At 50.1% G+C, this 21,634-nt stretch overlaps 2 protein-coding genes across 2 annotated transcripts in view; both read left to right on the top strand.

The window, feature by feature from the left end:
* LOC135899884 (uncharacterized) overlaps positions 1–21,634 on the top strand; it is a 285,314-nt gene that overhangs the window by 64,969 nt on the left and 198,711 nt on the right. The gene's annotated exons all lie outside the window — the stretch shown is intronic.
* LOC135899885 (mucin-2-like) overlaps positions 1–21,634 on the top strand; it is a 48,966-nt gene that overhangs the window by 14,512 nt on the left and 12,820 nt on the right. The window contains exon 2 of the mRNA XM_070534706.1: positions 3,476–6,030. Within this exon, the coding sequence (XP_070390807.1) occupies positions 3,476–6,030 (2,555 nt within the window). The remainder of the gene's footprint in view (positions 1–3,475; positions 6,031–21,634) is intronic.

Below are 21,634 nucleotides of genomic sequence, written 5' to 3'. Positions count from 1 at the left end.
CACGGCGCTGCCCCGAAACGTGGCGCACCACTCACCTCATGATCGCGTCCGCGTTCATGGCGCGTCGGGGCCCGGCTATCTGTGCCGATCGCGACGTTTGGCTGGCGTAGCGCGTTTGAGTAGGCGGTGCGAACGGGATGCGATAACGCTGTCGCGTTCCACTCTTGAAGGCGAAACTTAAGCGTCCTCCAAATTTTTTTTCCAGATTTTGCGACAATTGCTAGGCCCCTAACTAATTTTTTCAAGAAAGGCGTACCATTCTCGTGGGGTACTGCAGAAGCCGCCGCCTTCTCTCGTCTCGTCACTCTTCTAACCTCACCACCCTTTCTCGCTCACTTCGACCCTGATGCCCCTGCAGAATTACGTACAGATGCCAGCGGTCATGGCATAGGTCCCATCTTAGCCCAGCGTCAGCGTGGCAAGGTTCGCCTTATTGCTTATGCGAGCCGCCTCCTAGCACCATCGGAGCGCAAATATTCTATTACGGAGCGCGAATGCCTTGCTGTTGCCTGGGCGGTTGCGAAGTTCCGTCCTTACCTTTAAGGTCGCCCTTTTTCCGTCGTCACTGACCATCATGCTCTCTGCTGGCTCTCATCGCTAAAAGATACTACAGGCCGGCTTGGTCGATGGGCTTTGAGGCTACAGGAATTTTCATATTCCGTGGTGTACAAGTCTGGCCGCCTGCACCAAGACGCTGACAGATTGTCGCGTTAACCTGTTGAAGAATTTAACTTCTCCAATATTGCCAGTCTTCTTGCGTATTCTCTGTTTCCCAGCTGCTTCATTTCGCCGGCGAGCCACGCCGTGACGCCTACATAAGAGCACTCATCGACCGTTTTGAACACTTTCCGGTCGATGCTGCTCTACGCCTCTTCGTCCTCCGCGGCGGTACTCTGTACCGTCGTAGCCCTCATCCGGACGGCTCTGAGTTCCTACTTGTAATAACTAAACACCTCCGCTACACCGTTCTAGAAGAGCTTCACGACGCACCAACGGCAGGACACCTTGGCGTATCTCGAACCTATGACCGTGTACGTCACCGTTTTTTCTCGCCGGGCCTTGTCCGTTCCGTACGACGTCACGTCGCCGCATGTGAACTTAGCCAACGACGCAAGAAGCTTTCCCAGCTCCCGGCTGGTTACCTGCAGCCGCTCGATATCCCTGCCGAGCCCTTCCATCGTGTCGGCTTGGACCTTCTCGGCCCATTTCCGGAATCCATATCAGGAAACAAGTGGGTTGCCGTCGCAGTGGACTATGCGATCCGCTATGCCGTAACCCGTGCTCTTCCGACCAGGTGCGCAACTGATGCTGCGGACTTCCACCTACATGATATCATTTTGATGCATGGTGCTCCGCGTCAATTGCTCACAGACCGCGGCCGTACGTTTTTGGCGAAAGTCATTGACGACATCATGCGTGCCTGCTCAATACAGCATAAATTTACCACCTCCTACCACCCCCAAACGAACGGCCTCACTGAGCGCTTGAACCGCACCCTAACAGACATGCTATCCAAATAAGTTTCAGACGACCACCGTGACTGGGACCTGGCTCTACCTTACATTACCTTTGCATACAACTCTTCCCGTCTCGAAACTGCTGGCTTTTCCACGTTTTACCTCTTGTATGGCCGCGAACCGACGCTACCACTGGGCACCGTGCTTCCGTCCGCCACAGCTTCAACTAGCGATTATGCCCGTGATGCAATCGCCCATGGTGACCATGCTCCCCAACTTGCGCGTGCTCGTCTACAAGTGTCTCAAGACAAGCAGAAACAACGCTATCACCTCCGTCACCATGATGTCCATTTTGTGCACGGCCCCCTCGTGTTGCTTTGGTCACCATCGCGTAAAGTCAGCCTATGTGAAAAACTGCTTTCCTGTTATACAGGCCCATATCACGCGCTCCGCAATGTGACCGATTCAACCTATGAAATTGTTCTAGCCACGCCACTACGTCCTCCGCTGTGACAACCAGCGACATTGTCCACGATGCCCGACTCAAGCCCTACAACTCTCCGTGCACCTTGGATATTTAACAGCACCGTGACAGGGCTTCTGCCAATGGGGGGTAATATTACAATATCATCGAGCGATGCTCAAGAGACGAGCCGCCGCGAAAATGAGGAAGAAGTGGGTCGGTGTCCACTTCTTCGTCGTAATATATTACATAGCGATTGAAGCAGCGCTGTTAAACGACTCATCGGCATTGCCGTCCCCAGTCGTAGCAGGACCCGGCTTCAATTTCGATGCAGACGTGTTCCACATGTGTCACGACTGAAACCTAGCTTTCGGGCTCAAACCCCAAGTTAAATAACGTGAGATACCCAAGCGCAATAAACTGGTTTTAGCACAAAATAACCAACCGATGTACGAACCAAAGAATCCGTACTTCCCGTGCACGCGAATATGCCGGTAAAAATTTTAAATCCAGGCCAGGGATCACGTGGGAGGTCGATGATGCTGAACGCTATTGTGCGTTTAAAATGACAAAAACAACAAAGTTGGTAATAAAGAGTACAATGTAAATTTAGGAATGATAATTCTGTACTATTTGTCATGTAATTAAAAAAGCTTCGTTTATTCTTCAAGGAAGATTGTAGGTTAAAATTGCGCTCACTACGGCGCCTCTAGCGGGAGATTGTGCGCTCACGGGGGAACCTTTTTAATTGTTGTGCTAGGCCTGTTTTTTTAACAACGCCCTGCGGTCGATTGTTTCGCCCTCTGTGGCCATTTATTGAACTTGAGAGTGTTCGCGGCCTGGTGTAACGAAACACAGGAGTTTACTGCATGAGGCTCTATGCAATGAAAATCCCAGGGATTGCATGATAAAAAGTGGGCCTATTTCGGAGAGCGTAATCCGCGGTCGAGCGGATCACATAGGTCGCGTGGTGGGTTATTTTCTTTTTCCGGTCGTGCTGGCTGGCCCGGCCGAAACGTACTTGCTTATGCGGTGAAACGCACTGCAGAAGACGAACATATGTGCGGCGTTGAATTGCCCGCTTCTTGAAACCATACATATTTAGATACCATCCAAAGTGTGCGTTGGATCAGCATAATTTCCTTCTTTATTTCTCCTTCTTTTCTTTTAGATTTTCTTATTTCTTCACAGCTGTTTTCTTTGTCCTTGTCTGGCAGTTTCGCCTCTCTGGTTTTTACCCTTTTTGAGGCAATCAGAGTCTTCCTCGTTTCCTTTTGATGCTGCGTAAACATCAAGATAGGATGTGTTTCTTTGGCCTAAATTTCGAATCAATAATATTGTTGTTCTGAATTCTGAAGGCAATAAATCTTTGCACACTTGAACAATAACTGAGAATTGAGGTATTTACTTTTTACGACATTTAGTTTTGTGTCGTAATTTTTGTAGTAGCTCTGTGCCCGTATAGCGGGCAAGCGCCATAATTTAAGAAGAAAACGCGCAAGCCTCGCGAGAGCATTCGCGAGCGCTGGCGTCCTCGCGGTCTCCTGCGTTCCAGCGATCTACGAAGAAAAGAACGCGATTCCGGTGCACCGGAGAAGGAGACCACACCAAGCAGAAGCCGCTCATTCAGTACAGCAGGCGGATGGACAGCGAGTGGGATTCATCCGGCGTCGACCAGTCGACCCTCGAAGTGTCGACCCTGACCGGTTCTGCGGACACTGACGAAGGTGAAGAGGATTTCAGCGTTACTCTCGTCGCTGTTGTGTGCTGCGTCCTGGCGTTCATCATCGCCATAGCCATCGCGCTACTCATGTTCGGAGGCCTGGAGGTCTTCGAAGATGCTGACTCAGGTGGAGGTGGTCGCGGCGGAGACGGCGGTGACGTGGAATATCCGACGAAATACCCGCCCGTTGACCGTTCCCCGCCACAGCCAGTGGTTACTGAACGCCCCACAAAGAAAGCGCCACCATCGCCACCGGTGGCCGCTCGCCCTAGAGTGACTAGGTCACCTCCTCGAACGCCAAGACCGATAACAACGAGGCCGTCTCCTATGATACGCACTAAGCCTACTACTACACCCGTCACCACAACTACAGTGAAAAAAGTGACTCCCAGACGTCTGCCACCTACGCCACCTAAACACCCTCCATCACCTCCTCGTCTGCCTCCTCCGCCTCCTCCAACAACTAAACGCCCTCCACAACCTCCTTCTCTGCCTCCTCCACCACCTAAACGTCCTCCGCCTGTTCCGATATCTGAAGACCCTCCACCACCCCCTCCTCCACCTCCTCCGCCTCCTTCGCCACCTGCACGCCCTCCACGACCTCCTCCTCCACCTCCTCCTCCAACTAAACGACCTCAACCACCTCCTCCTCTTGCGCCTCCTGCGACAACTAAACGCCGTACACCTCCTCCGACAAGTAAACGCCCTCCACCACCTCCTCCTTCACCTCCTCCGCCTCCTCCGACTACTAAACGCCGTCCACCACCTCCTCTTCCGCCTCCTCCGACAACTAAACGCCCTCCACCATCTCCTCCTCCGCCTCCTCCGACAACTAAACGCCGTACACCTCCTCCGCCTCCTCCGACAACTAAACGCCGTACACCTCCTCCGACAAGTAAACGCCCTCCACCACCTCCTCCTTCACCTCCTCCGCCTCCTCCAACTACTAAACCCCGTCCACCACCTCCTCCTCCGCCTCCTCCGACAACTAGACGCCCTCCGCCACTTCCTCCGACAACTAAACGCCCTCCACCACCGCCTCCTCCACCTCCTCCGCTTCCTCCGACAACTAAACGCCCTCCACCACCTCCTCCCCCGCCTCCTCCGACTACTAAACGCCGTCCACCACCTCCTCCTCCGTCTCCTTCGACAACTAGACGACCTCCACCACCTCCTCCTCCTCCGCCGACTCGGCCTACTCGGCCACCTCCGCCGCCTCCGCCAGTTCGACCTACTCCGCCACCTCCGCTCACACAGTCATCCCTAAAACCTATCTCGCTTCTGTGCACCTTCGGTAAAAAGACAGGCGGCAGCACCGTCTATCCACCGGATGGTTTGTGCGACTACATCTTCTACGACTCGATGTACAAGAACAATCGCAACCCGCTTGTCGGAGGACAGTGGGACTACGACGTATTCTCCATCCTCTCGAGAGCGCAGAAAGCCGACCGCACCATGTCGCAGTATGGTGCGGGTTTCGCCTTCGAACATCGCAACAAACTCATCCAGCACCTGACTAACACTTCTCTGGAAGCTTTCTGGCAACACAACTTGTTTCACTTCGGCATCATCGACTGTCCCATGCACGGCGTCACCAAGGCCGATATGGACGAAGTGTTCGTGGCACTCAAGAAGCTCGAAGACGTCGCCAAGATAGCGAGAACTTCTGGAAACGCCTCGTACGTCATCCTGGGCGCGCTGTCCGCCACTAGCCAGTGGACCGAGTACTTCAAAAACAAGTTCAGGAATACCTTCAAGCCGGACCTGTTCATCTCGCTCGGCCACCAGCTGCGGGGCGATCCGGAGAAGAGCCGGTGCATCGCCACGCCGCCAGCCATACTACAGAAGCCAACGGGGTTTCCAGACGAACACGACTTGCACGACGCCGCGCGAGCCCTGGCGGCCATTGCTTCGCAACGCGGCGGCCCACGGATCTCCATCTCCGTCTCGATGAAGGGTCGCTGGTCCACGCTGAAGCCGAAAGTCACGGCCGAGGTCTTCGCGCCCTGCGTCACGAGCAGCCAGGGGCCCTTCTACGGCAGCTACACTGAGGTGTGCGACACGCCGCCCTTCTCAAACAACCTGTTGCACGACGGGAAGCGGTATGCCATGCGCACCTACGACAAGGCGTCGCGGCGCATGTTCGTGTACGACAACGAGGAGACAATGTGCAAGAAGCTCTGCCTCCTCAAGGCCAACTACACCAAGCTGGAGTTCGGCGTGGCCATCTACGACCTGGACTACGAGGACACCGAAGACACCTGCTCGTCGCTCAACACTCAGGGAGCCTACAGCCGCACCAAGGTGGTGAGCACTGTGCACAGGTATTTCGCCAGCCAGTTCACCGATCCGTCTAAAGAGGCCGAGTGTTCCCAGCTGTGGCGATTGTAAGATTGAGACTGTGACTGCACTATTTAAGGACCGACGCTCGCGGTCAGGTTATTGAATAGCTTACTCCTCTTGGCCAGGGTTATTTGAACGACCCGGCGGCGAATCAAACTGCTTCCAATGCGAGTAACATTCGCAAGTTTAAGATCCAAGTGCCGGCTCCAGGAGGCGTTTGCTTGTTTTTTTATCGCGACGATGTCTCGGGAACTTGTATGCATTTTTGTGTAGCTTCTCCTTTTTTTTTCATTTCCCGTGTGTTCTGTAAAACGATTCTAAAAGTAAAGGGCGTGTTTTCAGTGTGGTCCCATCATTGGTTCTGTTTCACTGCACCGCACTGAGTCACCTGCGAAGTAGTAAGGGCACTGCACCGAGCCATGTAGACAGAATTATTGACAGCGCATAACATTTATAATATATCTGATACGCTTGTACACGCTTGGCGATGTGTTGAGATCTGCTTAGTGATTTAGAGGTAAAAGTTAGGTGACACGCTCACCGCTTATTGCGCAGTGAAATTTAATGAATTACATGGTGTTTCGTGGGTATAATTTAGTTGCTCTTCGTCCAATACTGTACTCCCTATGGGAGGGCGCTAAAGCGCGTTTGCCTAGGCAAGAATTATGGCGAACGTATAACCCGCATCGCCTCAGTCAGTTCCCAACATTTGCACATCACGCATTCGAAAACAGCCGCGTTGGGATGAAAATATTCAAGTGCAAGAGAACGCGCTAGCGTTTGGCGCACTGAATGAATAAATGTTTAGTTTTAGTTATTGTTTTATTCGCTGCAAACATACCCAAACTACACGGAAAAGGCTCATCTTCAATACCTGTCGTGGTTCCATGCATCAATCAACACAGACGAACACGAGAGTGATGTATCTCCTTCTCTTGTTCATCTCGCGTCTCGTCATCAAGCATTTGTCGTCCAACCCGCATCGTGATGTCGTCCCCCTCTTTCCATCGTCGTCACTCTAGCTTTGTCATCCAACTATCATGTCACCATTGTCATGACAGTCACCGTCATACAATTGTTGTCATACTTTCATTGTCACGCTGTCTATTTACCATCGTCATCTCTTTAGTATCGTCATTCTGTAGTCGCCACATCGCAATACGTCGATTCATCGACCTCGTTCCTGCTTTTTCGTCCCATTCTAATTATGGTGTGGCCATTCAACCGTTATTCCGGCATTGTCATCCCGCCGTCAGACTGTAGCTACCGTGCATCCGTCAATCGTCACACCATCGCCGTCAAGCCGACGTCGGCGCGCCGTTGTCATGGTTACAGCTTCGTCATTCGGTTCTCATAGCGCCGTCGTCACGTCTTTCGTCTTCATGCAAAATATGGGGAGATCACGCAGCATTGTAGATTGGCTCGTAGACTGGTATCCCCACCAGACTCAAAATTAAACAACAAACAAGCAGTCGCGTGGAGACGACTACAAACTTATACATATCCGCACCCGGTTATGGCGAACCACATGTTCCCCGAGGCCAGGAGTGATAAATGTAATCTTTGTGGGGCGAGAGGGACCCTCGACCACATAATATGGGAATGCCCGTACTCTCCCGGGGGAACGCACAAAATAAATAGTAGAGACACCTTGGAGACCTTGCTGCGCAGCTCAGACTCTGAGCTCTAGCTCCGCCTCGTCCAACTGGCTGAAGAGGCTGCGGGGACCCAAGACCTCCCAGCCTGCATCTGAGGCGGCGGCACTCACCCCCTGACCTGCGTGTCGGGGGGTGGGTAGATCACCTTTTCCGTTGGACATTAAAGTTTATTTTATCTATCGTCCTCATGCAGTCCCTCGCCGCCCCATTGTCCTCATCATCCCATTGTCCACCAATTCTTTCATTAACGTGGTCCCGTCGTCGTTGTACCGTATTTGTCTTTCCATCGACGTCGTTCCATCGTTGTCACTGCATCGTCTTTATGCAGTCGTCGTCATGTCGCCATGAACATGGCGACATGACGACGCTTAGCAACAAGCGCCATCGCTAAGTGGGAAAGTACTGGGGTATATCGAATATGGCCGAAACAATAGAAGTATAAGAATGACCTCGCTTTCGAGTGAACACCACCTATGGAAACGGCTAACGGTACTGCTTCGGTCAAGTGACAAGTCCACACTGAAACAACTGTGGCTCAGTTGAAACCGTGGAGCATACTCTGTTTGAGATTCGAGCGTGTGCCGACGAGCGTGCATTCCAGGAACATTGCATGCGTTCACTTACACAGAGGAGGAGGAAATAACTTTAATGTGTCCTGAGGAACCCCTCCCCACCCACTCTTGGTTTAGTGGGCGGCAAGGGTCGCGGGCCGCACCCAAGTTGGGACGGGAAGCCCGTGAGCCTCCGCCCTTTCGTGAGCCCTCTGGACGGCCCGGAGCTGGGTCTGGTGGTCGTCGCTTTGCAGGGCGTCCACCCAGTCTCCTTCTTTAGTGAACACGGTGCCGCTTAACGCGGAGCATTGCCAAAGCATGTGCGCTAGCGAGCAGTAAGGTTCGCCACAATCCGGACATTGCGGCTCTACATCTGGTGAATAACGGCTCAGTCTGCCTCTCGAGGGGAACGACCCTGTCTGAAGCATTCTGAATATCGATGACTGTGGTCTAGTGAGTTTAGCGTGGGGGAGTGGGAAGGTCCTCCTCGACAGCTGATAGTGTGTTGTTATTTTGTTGAAGGTGAGCAGCGGGTCTCGGTGCAACCCTCCCTCCCCGCCACCTCGCTCGCCACGATCGCCGCGGTGCGTGAGTCCTCGCGCGCGTGCGTGTGCCAGCTCGTTGGCGTTGGGAAATTCGGGGTGCACGTCGGCCCCCATGTGGGCTGGAAACCATTTGACGAGGTGCTGACCCGCGGCTCCGTCGCTGCCGAGGACGGCCGCCGCTTCCCGGGATAACGAGCCCGAGGCGAATGCTCTTGCCGCCGATCGCGAATCTGTGTACACATAAGGACGTTCGGGGTCTCTCATTGCCAGGGCTATTGATACCTGTTCGGCCACTTCGGATGTTACCCCCTTGACCGATGCTGCGTTAATTATTGTGCCATCCCAGCGTACCGAGACGGCCGCGTACCGGTCGCTGCACCCATACTGGGCCGCGTTTACAAATGCCGCCAGGCCCGGGCAGTTGGCGGTCGATTTCAGCAGTGCTCGGGCCCTCGCCTTTCGGCGCCCCTCGTTGATTTGCGGGTGGACGTTTCTCGGAAGCGGTTCTACCTTGAAAGTGCCCCTAACCGCCGCGCTGAGCGCAATCTTGTGTGCGTTGCACTCTGCCTCGGCATTTATCCCTGCATCTTCTAGGATGCGCCTGCCGGCCCTGATGGTCGACAGCCGCACGACCTGTGCCTTGGTCTGCGCTTCGATGATTTCTGATAGTGAATTGTGGACCCCTAACCAATCGAGCTGCTCCGTGCTTGTAGTGATCGGAAGACCTAGCACTTACACAGAGACCTTTATCATTTGACTGTGTCTTGAGCCCTTCATCCAGCCTCAGGCAACAGAGGCGTGCGATGAACTTTTCTATTTGCGTACTCAGAAAACATTGGTCAGCACGACAAACTTTAGTGCTGCTCTGACACCTTCATGCACCTTTCACGCTGCGCATTCTGTCACCTCATAGTAGGATGCTGCATACACTGAAGGACTCTACCTTTGCATGCGATTGGCCATGAGTCCGAAAAATATGTGCCCAATTTTTTTACCTTTTCCTTTTTTTCCGCGTTTCTCCTTCTGCCTTTCTCTCCCCAATTTCCTCCCCTACGCAGAGTATCATGACCGCGATGTCAATACGCCGGCTAACATTTCTGTTCCTCATTAAAGGGTTCTCTCTCTCTCGCTAAGAATGACCACTACAGATATTAAATGAACGTGACTTCAGGAAGAGGATGTATTGCTACATTAATCGAGCGCAAATTGCATTATCATCGAAGGCCATCATGAGATTTCTCCTGCCGTAAGTTTCTAGCCGCGTAAGCTGTTATAGGCTCATTCTGTTTAGGTTGGCGATGTTGTACGCCGCCTCCGGTGTCTGGTTTCTTCCGCAGCTATCGCGATGTCACACGATGTCACGGGCGTGCCGTGTAGCATCGACACGTGCTCACTCTGCATTGCAGTTACATATTGTGGTGCGTACAAAGCCATGCTTACCCAATTGATTCGCCATTTAGTGTTTCTTGCATGCCCCCGCCTAACTTTGCCATTGGAAAGATGCATCCCTTCAAAGGGAGGAAAATGGTGCGTCTTTAGTGCATCAAGGACAATGGTGAAAGGAAGGCATATCGCCGCTTAGAAGAAACATAGCGAACAAGAAGAAGTTTCACTATCGCGCGTAATTAAACGGTCCGTTCTTCATATCGCCGCCCGATTCAAAGCCGATCCCCCGTATAGTGGTTTGAGCCAAATCTGCACCAAAACCAAACCAAACCAATCGTTCCTGAGGACTGAGAGAGAGAGAGAAAACATTTATTCGGACCATCGACGTGGTCGCTCTTAAGGTCGAGTAGGTGGTGTCCTCATTCCTGGACCCCTGTGGCCATGGCTGCTCGACGTACTTGCTGGACGAGAGCTTCTTGTCCCGCCAGGGTAGCGCCGGTCAGCTGCACCGCTCAACACTTGCATCGTATCTTGACACGCATCGAGGGATGTGGAATGTGAGCCGCCTAGTCTCGCTCCCTGTGTTACCTTTTTGCAAGGCGTTATGGCGTCTCCTCGAAAAGGACGAACCACTGCTGAAGAAGCCACTCGTAGAGGTTCATGCGAAGCTGCAATCAGGCAACTTCAGGCTCAGTAGACCACGGTGCAGAGAGCAGCACAAGCCGCAGGTCGCTGTCGACGTCGTTCTCGAAAAAAAAAACAGTGCAAAAGAGCTTCGCCGCGAAGGCCCTCTAGTGCGTGCTGCCGAAAATGCGGCCCGGCAAATTTGCCGCGACGACCCTCGTGTGCAAACAGCAGGAAATGTGGCCCGGAAGCTTCGCGGCTCACACCCTCAGGTGCTAGCAGACGAATATGAAGCCCTGGAACTTCGCAGTGCGTAGCATCTCGTGCGAGCAGCCGAATGTGTGTCCCGGGAGGTTCGCTGCGCCGACTCTTACAAGCGAGCAGACGAAAATGAGGACCGGGAGTTTCGCCGTATGTGATAACCGTCAACATAGTCGTAATGGACGGGCTAGTCATTGGTGCGGTAGGGAACCTTGCCCTCACTGAGGCAGACGATTAGGAAGTCGAAAAAAAAAAAACTGTGGCTCAAGTTCAACTGTGGTGCCACTGGAAGAGTGCCTCGGCTAAAAGCGGCACCGTTGCGCAGTGAAGTCGGGAGCGCTGTCCGCCCCGAGTGGGTACCAATTAATCAGGCTGACGTCACGTGTCTCCGCACAAAGTTTCCCGTGGTGCAGTCTCGTGCAATAACGATTCATGAGTCTTAGGGTGGCACATATATTAGTGTTGTTTACGAATACAACAAATGTGACCCCCAGAAACTTGTGCACGTGTAAAAGAGCTGAGCCAATTCGCTTGATGGCCTTTACATCACGAACCCAGAGGACGACTTCATGTTTTATCAAAACGCAGATAACCCAAATCCAGCACTGCGTGACCAACTCCATAGACTCAAACAACACCGCCTTGACACAATCATGCTACGTCTCTTTTTACTGCTCGATCAGCCCCACCGATTTCCCACATGCTCTGTCAACGTACGTTCTCTGACTGCACACAGGCTTGACGTCATGCACGATTACATCTTAATGCGAATGTCCCTACAAAGTTTCTCCGAAACTGGGGTAGTCCACATGAGATCACCGGCTGCAGGTGTGTCGTGTAAGCAAATAATAACAGCGCGCAGGGCCTCAGGTGTGGCAATATACGAACGGGAAACTGTGTGTGTGCCATTCAAACTCGTAAGAGCCCCGGACGTATGCTTTGCCGACGTGGGTGCAGTGCGTAACACCGAGGTCATTGTGATTGCCTGAGTGGTTGTGTCGCCAGACGCTCAACATAGGACGATTGCGAACTTCCTGGCACATACTTTTCTTCCTCACGATGATGTGCCCCTAATTTTTACGAGAGATTTCATTGTAAACACGAAGGATCGCCACAACGCCTGGTTCGTACACTGTGTCAAATACAGAATGCAGCTCTTCGCACACCATTCCTTGTTTTAACTTTGTGTTTACAAATATCGAAGCACCCTCTTGCCCCGCTGAATGTCCTTCTCGACCTATTTTCTGACCATAAAGCACGCTTGAATGTGTTCGAATAAATGTGTCCAAATAAAAGCACGACGGGTAATACACTTATTACTTGCAGATGCGGTGGTCAATCTGTTTACGACGGTCTTATGTGTAGACACTCCTTCAGTTTGCGCTTCGACTGTCCTGCGTGTGCCGCGCAAGCCTGTGGCTTCCTTTTTTTCCAATCTTCAAGTATAAATGGAGTTAAAGGTGATTGAGGGCTGTTATCGCACCACCGCGCGTTTTTCTTTTTCCTTTCGTCTTCCCTAGCATACTGGCAGCTGCACTGGGGAACTGTAGGACATTGTGCTAGGGGGGAAAGAGCGTAACAGCCTGAAGGCGCCACACAAAAGTTACGTCGGCCGCATGTCAGGCATTGGACATATTATTGCGATTAATATTCTTAGCGTACTTTAGGCAGGCCTAATCTATCTATCTATCTATCTATCTATCTATCTATCTATCTATCTATCTATCTATCTATCTATCTATCTATCTATCTATCTATCTATCTATCTATCTGTCTGTCTGTCTGTCTGTCTGTCTGTCTGTCTGTCTGTCTGTCTGTCTGTCTGTCTGTCTGTCTGTCTGTCTGTCTGTCTGTCTGTCTGTCTGTCTGTCTGTCTGTCTGTCTGTCTGTCTGTCTGTCTGTCTGTCTGTCTGTCTGTCTGTCTGTCTGTCTGTCTGTCTGTCTGTCTGTCTGTCTGTCTGTCTGTCTGTCTGTCTGTCTGTCTGTCTGTCTGTCTGTCTGTCTGTCTGTCTGTCTGTCTGTCTGTCTGTCTGTCTGTCTGTCTGTCTGTCTGTCTGTCTGTCTGTCTGTCTGTCTGTCTGTCTGTCTGTCTGTCTGTCTGTCTGTCTGTCTGTCTGTCTGTCTGTCTGTCTGTCTGTCTGTCTGTCTGTCTGTCTGTCTGTCTGTCTGTCTGTCTGTCTGTCTGTCTGTCTGTCTGTCTGTCTGTCTGTCTGTCTGTCTGTCTGTCTGTCTGTCTGTCTGTCTGTCTGTCTGTCTGTCTGTCTGTCTGTCTGTCTGTCTGTCTGTCTGTCTGTCTGTCTGTCTGTCTGTCTGTCTGTCTGTCTGTCTGTCTGTCTGTCTGTCTGTCTGTCTGTCTGTCTGTCTGTCTGTCTGTCTGTCTGTCTGTCTGTCTGTCTGTCTGTCTGTCTGTCTGTCTGTCTGTCTGTCTGTCTGTCTGTCTGTCTGTCTGTCTGTCTGTCTGTCTGTCTGTCTGTCTGTCTGTCTGTCTGTCTGTCTATCTATCTATCTATCTATCTATCTATCTATCTATCTATCTATCTATCTATCTATCTATCTATCTATCTATCTATCTATCTATCTATCTATCCTATTGCGCCGACACCGTGACCCCAGGTGCACTAGCTATGTTCTTTTGGTCCTGGTTGCGTCGTCATCGTGCCATCGTCGTCATTCCAGCTTCGTCATTTGACTCTGGCTATGCCGTCGCCGACACGCCTTTTGCGCAGGCGCAGTGACCTGTCTAATAGATGGCACCACTACTTACGTGCTAGTGATCACAATGCAGTCGTGGTCTTTGCATCGTCGTCATTCCAACTTCGTCCTCTGACTGTCTTCATGGCGTTGATGTCATACCCTCTTGGCCATGCCATTTTCCTCGCATCGTTGTCGTGGTATCGTCGTCATGCAATCGTCTTCACGCCGTCGTGGCCATTCCGTCATCGTCCTTTTACTTTCGTTTTCCTACCCTCGAACTGCTGCCATCGTCACGCTATTGTGTTCATACAGACTTCGTTATGCACTCGTCTTCACGCCGTCGTCTTCATACTCTGGTCTCCATCCTAATCTCTTCGCATCATTGTCATGCCATCGTTGTCATTGCGTCGTTGTCATACCGTGGTCGTCATCCCACTGTCCCCATGCCGTCGTGTCACGCTGTCGCATAGTGCAGATCAGGTACTGTGCATCTCAGTGTCGCATATAACGCGGAACGAGACGGCCAGAGGTGGTTTACAGAAATGCAGACGCGTGCTCCGACACACTTTTATTGTCACGTCGTAGTGGTCGATGCTTCGCCGACCAAGTATAGTGAAAGACAGTGACAGATACACGGCGAATCAAGGTGGAACAGTGCGGCAGAAGGTGCACGCAAGTGCAGACGTGAGCTCCAGCGTAAACACACCTTCGTCAATTTTTCGCCTTCGTTCCCACCGTCGTAATTCCCTTGACGTCAAGCGGTCATCTTCAAAAGCTGTCGTCATGCGTATTGTTGTGACGCTGTCGTCCTCATGTCATCATAATAATTATACCATCATACCGTTGTTATCGTGCCGTCGTCATCCCTCCAGCGTCATCACCCCACCATCGCCACACTGGCGGCGTCGTTCCTTCCTCATCACGTTGTCCTCGTCAGTGACGTCGTCAAGTCATTTTTGTCACGCAATTATCGTCACCCCATCGTCGTCAAGGCGTCTCCGTCATAGAGCCATCGTTACGTCATCGTAGCCGTCCACCATCGCCATTTTGTAGTAGTAACAATCGAGCTGTCAAGAAGCGAGCCCCGCCCCCATCCGCAATCAGTTTTCGCAACCAAGAGCGAGATTTAGTGATATGGAGTGAGCATGATGGCCTAATGCCGACTGTTTAAATACCAGTGTCGTCATGCGATTGTTGTGATTCCTTCGTGGTCGTTGTGCCATCGTTATACAGTCGTCGTTAGGCCATCATGGCCATTCCATGCCACTAAGGTCTCAATTTTGGTTCGGATAAAGTGATTGCGGATGGGGAGTCTCTTTGACAGCTGGATTGACGCATCGGAGCTCTCATTGAGGATCAGTGTCCACCGATGTTTATGCCACAGCATAAAAGTGTAGCGAGAATGGTGACGTTCAAAAAACGGCGACAGCAACACAAACCGCTGTACAAAAGCCGGTTACTCGCGATCTATGCACGTTGATGTGGGGACGTCGATATCGCCCCAGGCTTCTCGGACTCTCTCCATGCCGTTGTTGTCACGCCAGCGTGGTCATAGAGGCTTCGTGATGCAGTTGTCTTCACGCCATTGTCCCTATACACTCACCGTCATCCGACTGTTCTCATACCGCTGTCATTGTGTCGTCGTCATGCATTCGCTATCATATCATCGTCATATCATCATGTCATACACTTCTCATCGTACATGCCCTCCCTTCCCCCATCTGGCCTCGTTCAACACACGCGCACTACGCTTCAATTTACGTTTTCCAGTACTTTCTCAGTGTGCTAAAAATATTTGCTTGGCGTCGTGTGCATCTTTCGGTGTTCGCAAGGCGTAATGTTTTACAAATTTATCTTGCTCTGATTATGGTATGTTCACTCGTTGCAGAGATGTCTGTCAAGACATGTCTGTTGCCGTCATTCTGCCCTTGAATTATATAATTTATAGTATTTGAGTTTCTGGCGTTTGTTTCTTGTACCTGTGCATGAATCACGTTCTCCCTAGTACCTGCATTGGACTTGCTTTGGCAACTTTTTCTGTTGCGCTACTAGATTTGTTTCTCTTTGTTTCCAAATCTGTTTTTGAGTTAGAACCCACTCCTGCCTAAGGCCCCATATGAGAGGTTGGCGGTACTCCTGAAATAAATAAACTTCGCCCATTTTCTCTAAATGGTGTATGCGCCGCCAATTTTGGACGCCTTGGTTGTAGAAAGAAATTGAGAGAAATGTGAAGCAGACCAGCATCACCAAAGGTATCACATGGTAAAAGTCAATAAAATATAAAGGAATAGGGGTTTACAATAAACCACAGCGCACATTTTAAGAAAGCCAAATGAGAAAACAAACCAATTAGATATGGCGTTTGTTGGCGTGACGTTGAAACAGATACATATACCGCCATATATATACCCTAAAGTGCTTGAAGGACTAACAAGAAACGGCTCTTTAAGGCGGCAAAGCGCAGGGGCACACCGCTGTCTTGGATGAAACAGCAGGCTGCGAAAAAAGAGTACTGTCGTGCTCTTCGCACCACCAAACACAAATTTATGTCGTGTGACCTTCAGTCGCTTGTTAAACATGACCCTAGAAAGTTTTGGACATCGATTTCTCCCACCAGCAATGCCGTGGAAATCATTTCACTGGAGGATGATGGCGGGACAAACGTTAAGCCGTAGGATCGCGCTGCTTTATTCAATAATTACTTTAGGGGTGTTTTTACAAAGTAAGACCATTCCAGCATCCCATCTACGGAAGAATTCGTTTACACATACATGGATCCCGTAGTCATAACTACTGCCGGAATCGCAGCATTGATTAACAACCTCAAAGTGTCAAAATGCGCAGGAATTCATTATATTATTGCCAAAATGCTTCAATACAATGTCACGGTATCTAGTCTCACACATGCCCACATCTTTCAACAATCATTATCAGCGAGTGAAATACCGCATGAAGGCAAAATCATACCAATATTCAAATCAGGCAAGGAATCTAATGTTATACCTGGGCCCCACGGGCGAAGTTAATGCCAATAACAGTTTAAGACCATAAGTTTCTTAATGCCATTATATTTTGACCGCTGCTACACGCACGTACTTAATGACATTAAACATTGTGGTAGTGATAGCTGCAGTGAAACGGTTGAGTTTGCTTGCCAATCGTAATACAATAAATCCAGTTATATAGGCAGCAGATGTTTAAGAAATGGCATGATAAACATTAATCGGCGTATTGTGTGTAGTTTACTTCAGGAACGTCATTGTTGCACCCAACCGTACCCTGTTAAAAGCCAAAGCTAGCTCGACGGCCAATCCGTAGCGTGCCCAAAGCATTGAAATTGGAAAAATAGTGCTCACTACTTGCAAGCGCTCAAGGAGCGATCCTGAAAATTTTGGCCGTGTGCTCCAGTTGGTTCTGGTGTATGTGCTTCTTCGAGCCAAACATCGTCGAGAAATTGGAAGGCTTCAGTATGAGGCCGACAAAGCAAGGAGCCGCCGCCGTGCAATCGAAGAGCTTCTCCTGGCTAACGAGCTCACGATTAATCCTCTAGCCGGGCGTAGCGGCAAGATCACCTGCTAATCTCTAGGAAAATAAAGAGCTCCCTTTAAGAAAAGTGCAGAATATATTAGATGTTTTGATCTACAAGTTAGCTTAATTTTGTCAGAATGTGGTCACCACGGCCACGGCGAGGACATTGGGAACGGGAGTACGCATTCGACGGCCAAGAGAGTTACGAGAACGTACTAGGCCGCGAATGGCATTTAGCGTTATTGCCATTAAGCATCTCCGTGTGGCACACGGAGAATGACATTAAAGTTTATAGCATTAGCCAGTTAATGTCATTTTCTGTGCCCATGTGACGGGGGCATTAGCGATCATCGTCCGATATCGAGTGTCCCATGCAAATTACTTGAACTACTTTTTTTTTACCTGAACCTATACGGTTTTAGAAGATGTTGCTCGTGTGACACACAACTCTTAGAATTTACGAATGATTTACTCAAGCACATGGATAGTAACTTAGACATCGACTGCATATTCGACGACTTTTCTAAAGCTTTCGATCATCTAATATTTAAACTTTCGTCCCTTAATTTAGATTCTTTAACTTCATTCTGGGTGAAAAATTTTATTTCCTTCGGTAAAAAACACACCGTTACCAACTCCTTCTCATCTACTCTTACTGATGTCACCTCCGGCGTCCCCCAGGATAGTGTTTTGGGCCCCTTGTAATATTTAATTTACATTAATGATCGGCCTGCGGGCATCTCCTCTAAGAAGCGACTTTTAACACACGATTGCGCAATCTACAGTAAAATATCTTCTTCAGCTCATCATCTTGGTCTCCAACAGGACCTGGATCTCGTAACTAATTGGTTCTCACGCTGGCAAATGTCTCTTAATACCGATAAATGTAAACTAATGACCTGCACCTGCAAGAAATCGGCTAAAATAGACTCTAAATAACTGCCACCGTAGCATGCATAACGTCTTACAAGTACAGTGGCGTGCATGCTTCACTCAAACTTTCATGGACTACTCACATGGATACAATCAGACTGCAGACATCACGCACCCTCGGCTACCTTAAACGAAACCTTCACGACGCTCCTACTTCGACCAAATCACTAGCATATCTAACATTCGTCCGTCTTCAACTTGAATACCCGTCATCAATTTCATCACCTCATCAAACCTATCTAATCAACGCTCTTGAACGTGTTCAAAACAGCGCCGCGGGTTTCATCGCCAAAGACTGTAGCTGTCATTCCAGTGTTACTAATATATGATATTACCTGTCCCCATTCTCCTTAGAATCACGCAGAAGTATTCCTATAATCTACTAATTTCATAAAATAACAGACCATTAGCACCAAACCACCCTCCATCTTTCCCAACCGTTACGGAAGTCTCGCCGTTTGCCCAACAATCACTCTTTCAAACGTATTTCTGGGCACACAAACGCCATCAATTCATCAGTCTTACCACTAGCAATTGAACTAGGAAATAGTCTCCCTGATAACGTTGTCGACGTTCATGACCCTGTTCAGTTTCGTCATGGAGTAACGGCTATTTTTTCGTAACCAGTCGCTTTCATTAACTTTCTCTTAATTATGTACGCGCTTCTCGCTAACTTCTGTAGTTGGCAATGTCAAGATATGTGCCCATACATTACCTTTGTAATATTTGACTGTGTTAAATGATGCACCCTTACATTGTGTATGTCGGCAATCATTCCGATATACTATATCGCGTTTCGCTAACTATTAGGTAACGTCACGTCGTTTTATATAGGTTAATGTACGTATCATGTAGTCGTTATCTCTTTCCATTCCTTGTAATTCTTCCACTTATGGAGATATATATTGTATAATCCCTCCCTCACACTATACTCCTACTGCACTGCTACCTGGGACGTTTCTTGAATAAATAAAAAAAAATTCCCTTCGCTCCAGGGCAAGGTGCGGACACCTACAGCGGCTGCGTTTGTGTTGAATTGAATTCTGGGCTTTTTTTTTACGTGCCGAAAATCCCGATTTGATTGTGAGGCACGCCGTAGTGGGGGGCTACATAATAATTTTGACTGCCTGGGGATCCTTAAAGGGACTGACAACTGGCCAGAATGTGTTGTCAGGCTCTGCCGGAAATGAAATGACCATAATTTATAATGATAGAATCCAGCACGCTATCCATAAGTTACGACTCGTACTAAGCGCATCACTTTCCCATGAATCGAGTAGATGGCCCTCATATTTCTCCACTCCATAGTTGGTTGCCTTCATTTTTGCTCAGGCCTGTAGCAGTGCACCAAAGCTTTATCGCAGGTAACGATGCGATTAAAAATTCGAGTCCCTCTTTTTTTGTTTGTGTGCAAATGGCCCTGAGAGCCGCTCAATTACGTGAAAACGTGCCAGCTAGCGTCCCACAGTCAAAAGACGGGGGACCCATCGCGCAGACATTATATAGGGAGTCGTAGGTCGTTTGATCCTATATACAGTAAAAGCTCGTTAATTCGAACCGCAAGGGGAAGCCGCTTCAGTTCGAATTAACGAAAGTTCGAACTAACGAAAGTGAAGGAGGGCAACAGCACACTGCGATTTGGAAGCAGTATACAGGGCATGTCAGAAATTTGGCGTGTCAGAAAGTGATGGCGTGTGCCGCGGGCACATGCCATCTTCAAGTCGAAGCTTTGGGTCCTACTGTGCCCCACCACCGCTGTCCACCGAAAGGAACGTTAGCCGAGGCTTAATACCATCCCAATGAATCGCGACGGCCGATACCTCCTAAGCCGAAAACAGAGGTGCACAACCGATGAAGACTGCCGAGACAAAGACGCTGAACATGTGAACGTGGCGAAGGCCCTGATTCGTTGGTTCTTGATTGCAAGCGCAGCTGCGACGTACTTAATTCGCTGTGTTTTGGAGCTTGCCGTGCCATCTCCGCACAACATTAGCAGCTGTACAAGGTTTGCAAAGCCTCCGAGATTCCCAACGGGCAAGAAGTCTTCGAGGTTACGTAGAACGGAGAGGCGGCAGCCGCCGCTGCCTTCTGGCTGACCTCGCGTCGGTTAGATTTTTGCCCGATTTTGCCTTCTCTCGCCGTTCTCTCCATTTCGGAGGCAATACAGCCTTGTGTGTAGGCAGTAGGCGCGTTTCTCTGGCCGTGTGCCAGGCGAGCGTAGTTCGAATTATCCGTGAGGGAACCTTCTCGCGTTTGAATTAACGGACTTTTTTATACATAGACTTCTATGGAGCTTGGCCGGACCAAATCGTACAGTTAGAATTATCCATAAATTCGAATTATTGAAGTTCGAATTAACGAGTTTTCACTCTATTAAGCATTTACATAACTTATTCCTCCCCGCCCCCCTTCCTCCCTATCATAGAACAAAATTTAAAGTAACCGGTGAAACGGCGGTTGCCCCCAGAAGATTAGAAATGCCTTGAATGTTCTGCTCCATAATTTTGGTCCGTGAGCGATGATCATGGTTCTCGTTTTCGACCTGCTCACTGGCTCCTATGAATTTACTATGCCAGCAAAAACACTCGCGACCTTGGCAGTGTTTGATCCCCAAACTGTTACCATCCATCTGTAGAGCTTTGGTCGATTCTACACCCCAGCAGGCAAAGAACCGTATGAAGATATTGTTGAAAGAAGAAAGCAGGCCCACGAGTATATAACATAATCTATATTTACAACAGGGGTAGATGGCGTTCAGGTAACTGCCAGACTCCGTCTTCCTCTAGTCCAATACAACTTCTTCCTTCTCTTCACCGGAACATCACCCTCTCGGCGGAGTAGCTCCGTCCCGGTGCAAGTTATAGAGCCTTACTTGAAGGGGGGAGATAGGGCTTGAGCCTGACGACGTGAGCAACATCGCTAGTGACGTTGGGAGGCACTGAAGGCTGGCCGACTGGGGCGATCTCGTATGTCACGTCGGACAGTTGGCGTTAGATCTGGTACGGACCAGAATAACGCGAAAGTAGTTTTTCCGACAAGCCGACGCAACGTGAAGGCGTCCAGAGAAGGACAACGGAACCAGGTGAAAAATGGGAGCCTCGGTGCCGAAGGTCGTAGCGTCGCTATTGAGAAGCTTGCGAGACTGTGAGGCGATGACGGGCGACTTCCCGGGCCTATGGGCGGCTAAGTCAATAGCATCGCGGGCGTAACCAGTGCTGGGTGATTGTACTGCGGAAGGTAGCAACGTGTCAAAGGGCAAGGTGGGGTCGCGGCAATACAACAGGTAAAATGGTGAAAATCCGGCAGTGTCATGACGGGACGAGTTGTATGCGAAAGTGATGTACGGTAAAGCGACGTGCCACTCGCGGTGATCGTCGGAAACGTACATGACCAGCATTTCAGTTACTGTGCGGTTGAGTCGCTCGGAGAGGCCGTTCGTTTGAGGGTGGTACGCGGTAGCAATCTGGT

Source organism: Dermacentor albipictus, chromosome 2 (genome assembly GCF_038994185.2).
Source record: "Dermacentor albipictus isolate Rhodes 1998 colony chromosome 2, USDA_Dalb.pri_finalv2, whole genome shotgun sequence".
Taxonomy (NCBI): Eukaryota; Metazoa; Arthropoda; class Arachnida; order Ixodida; family Ixodidae; genus Dermacentor; species Dermacentor albipictus.
The sequence above is the reverse complement of the archived record's forward strand: the minus strand, read 5'-3'. Positions and strand labels throughout refer to the sequence as shown.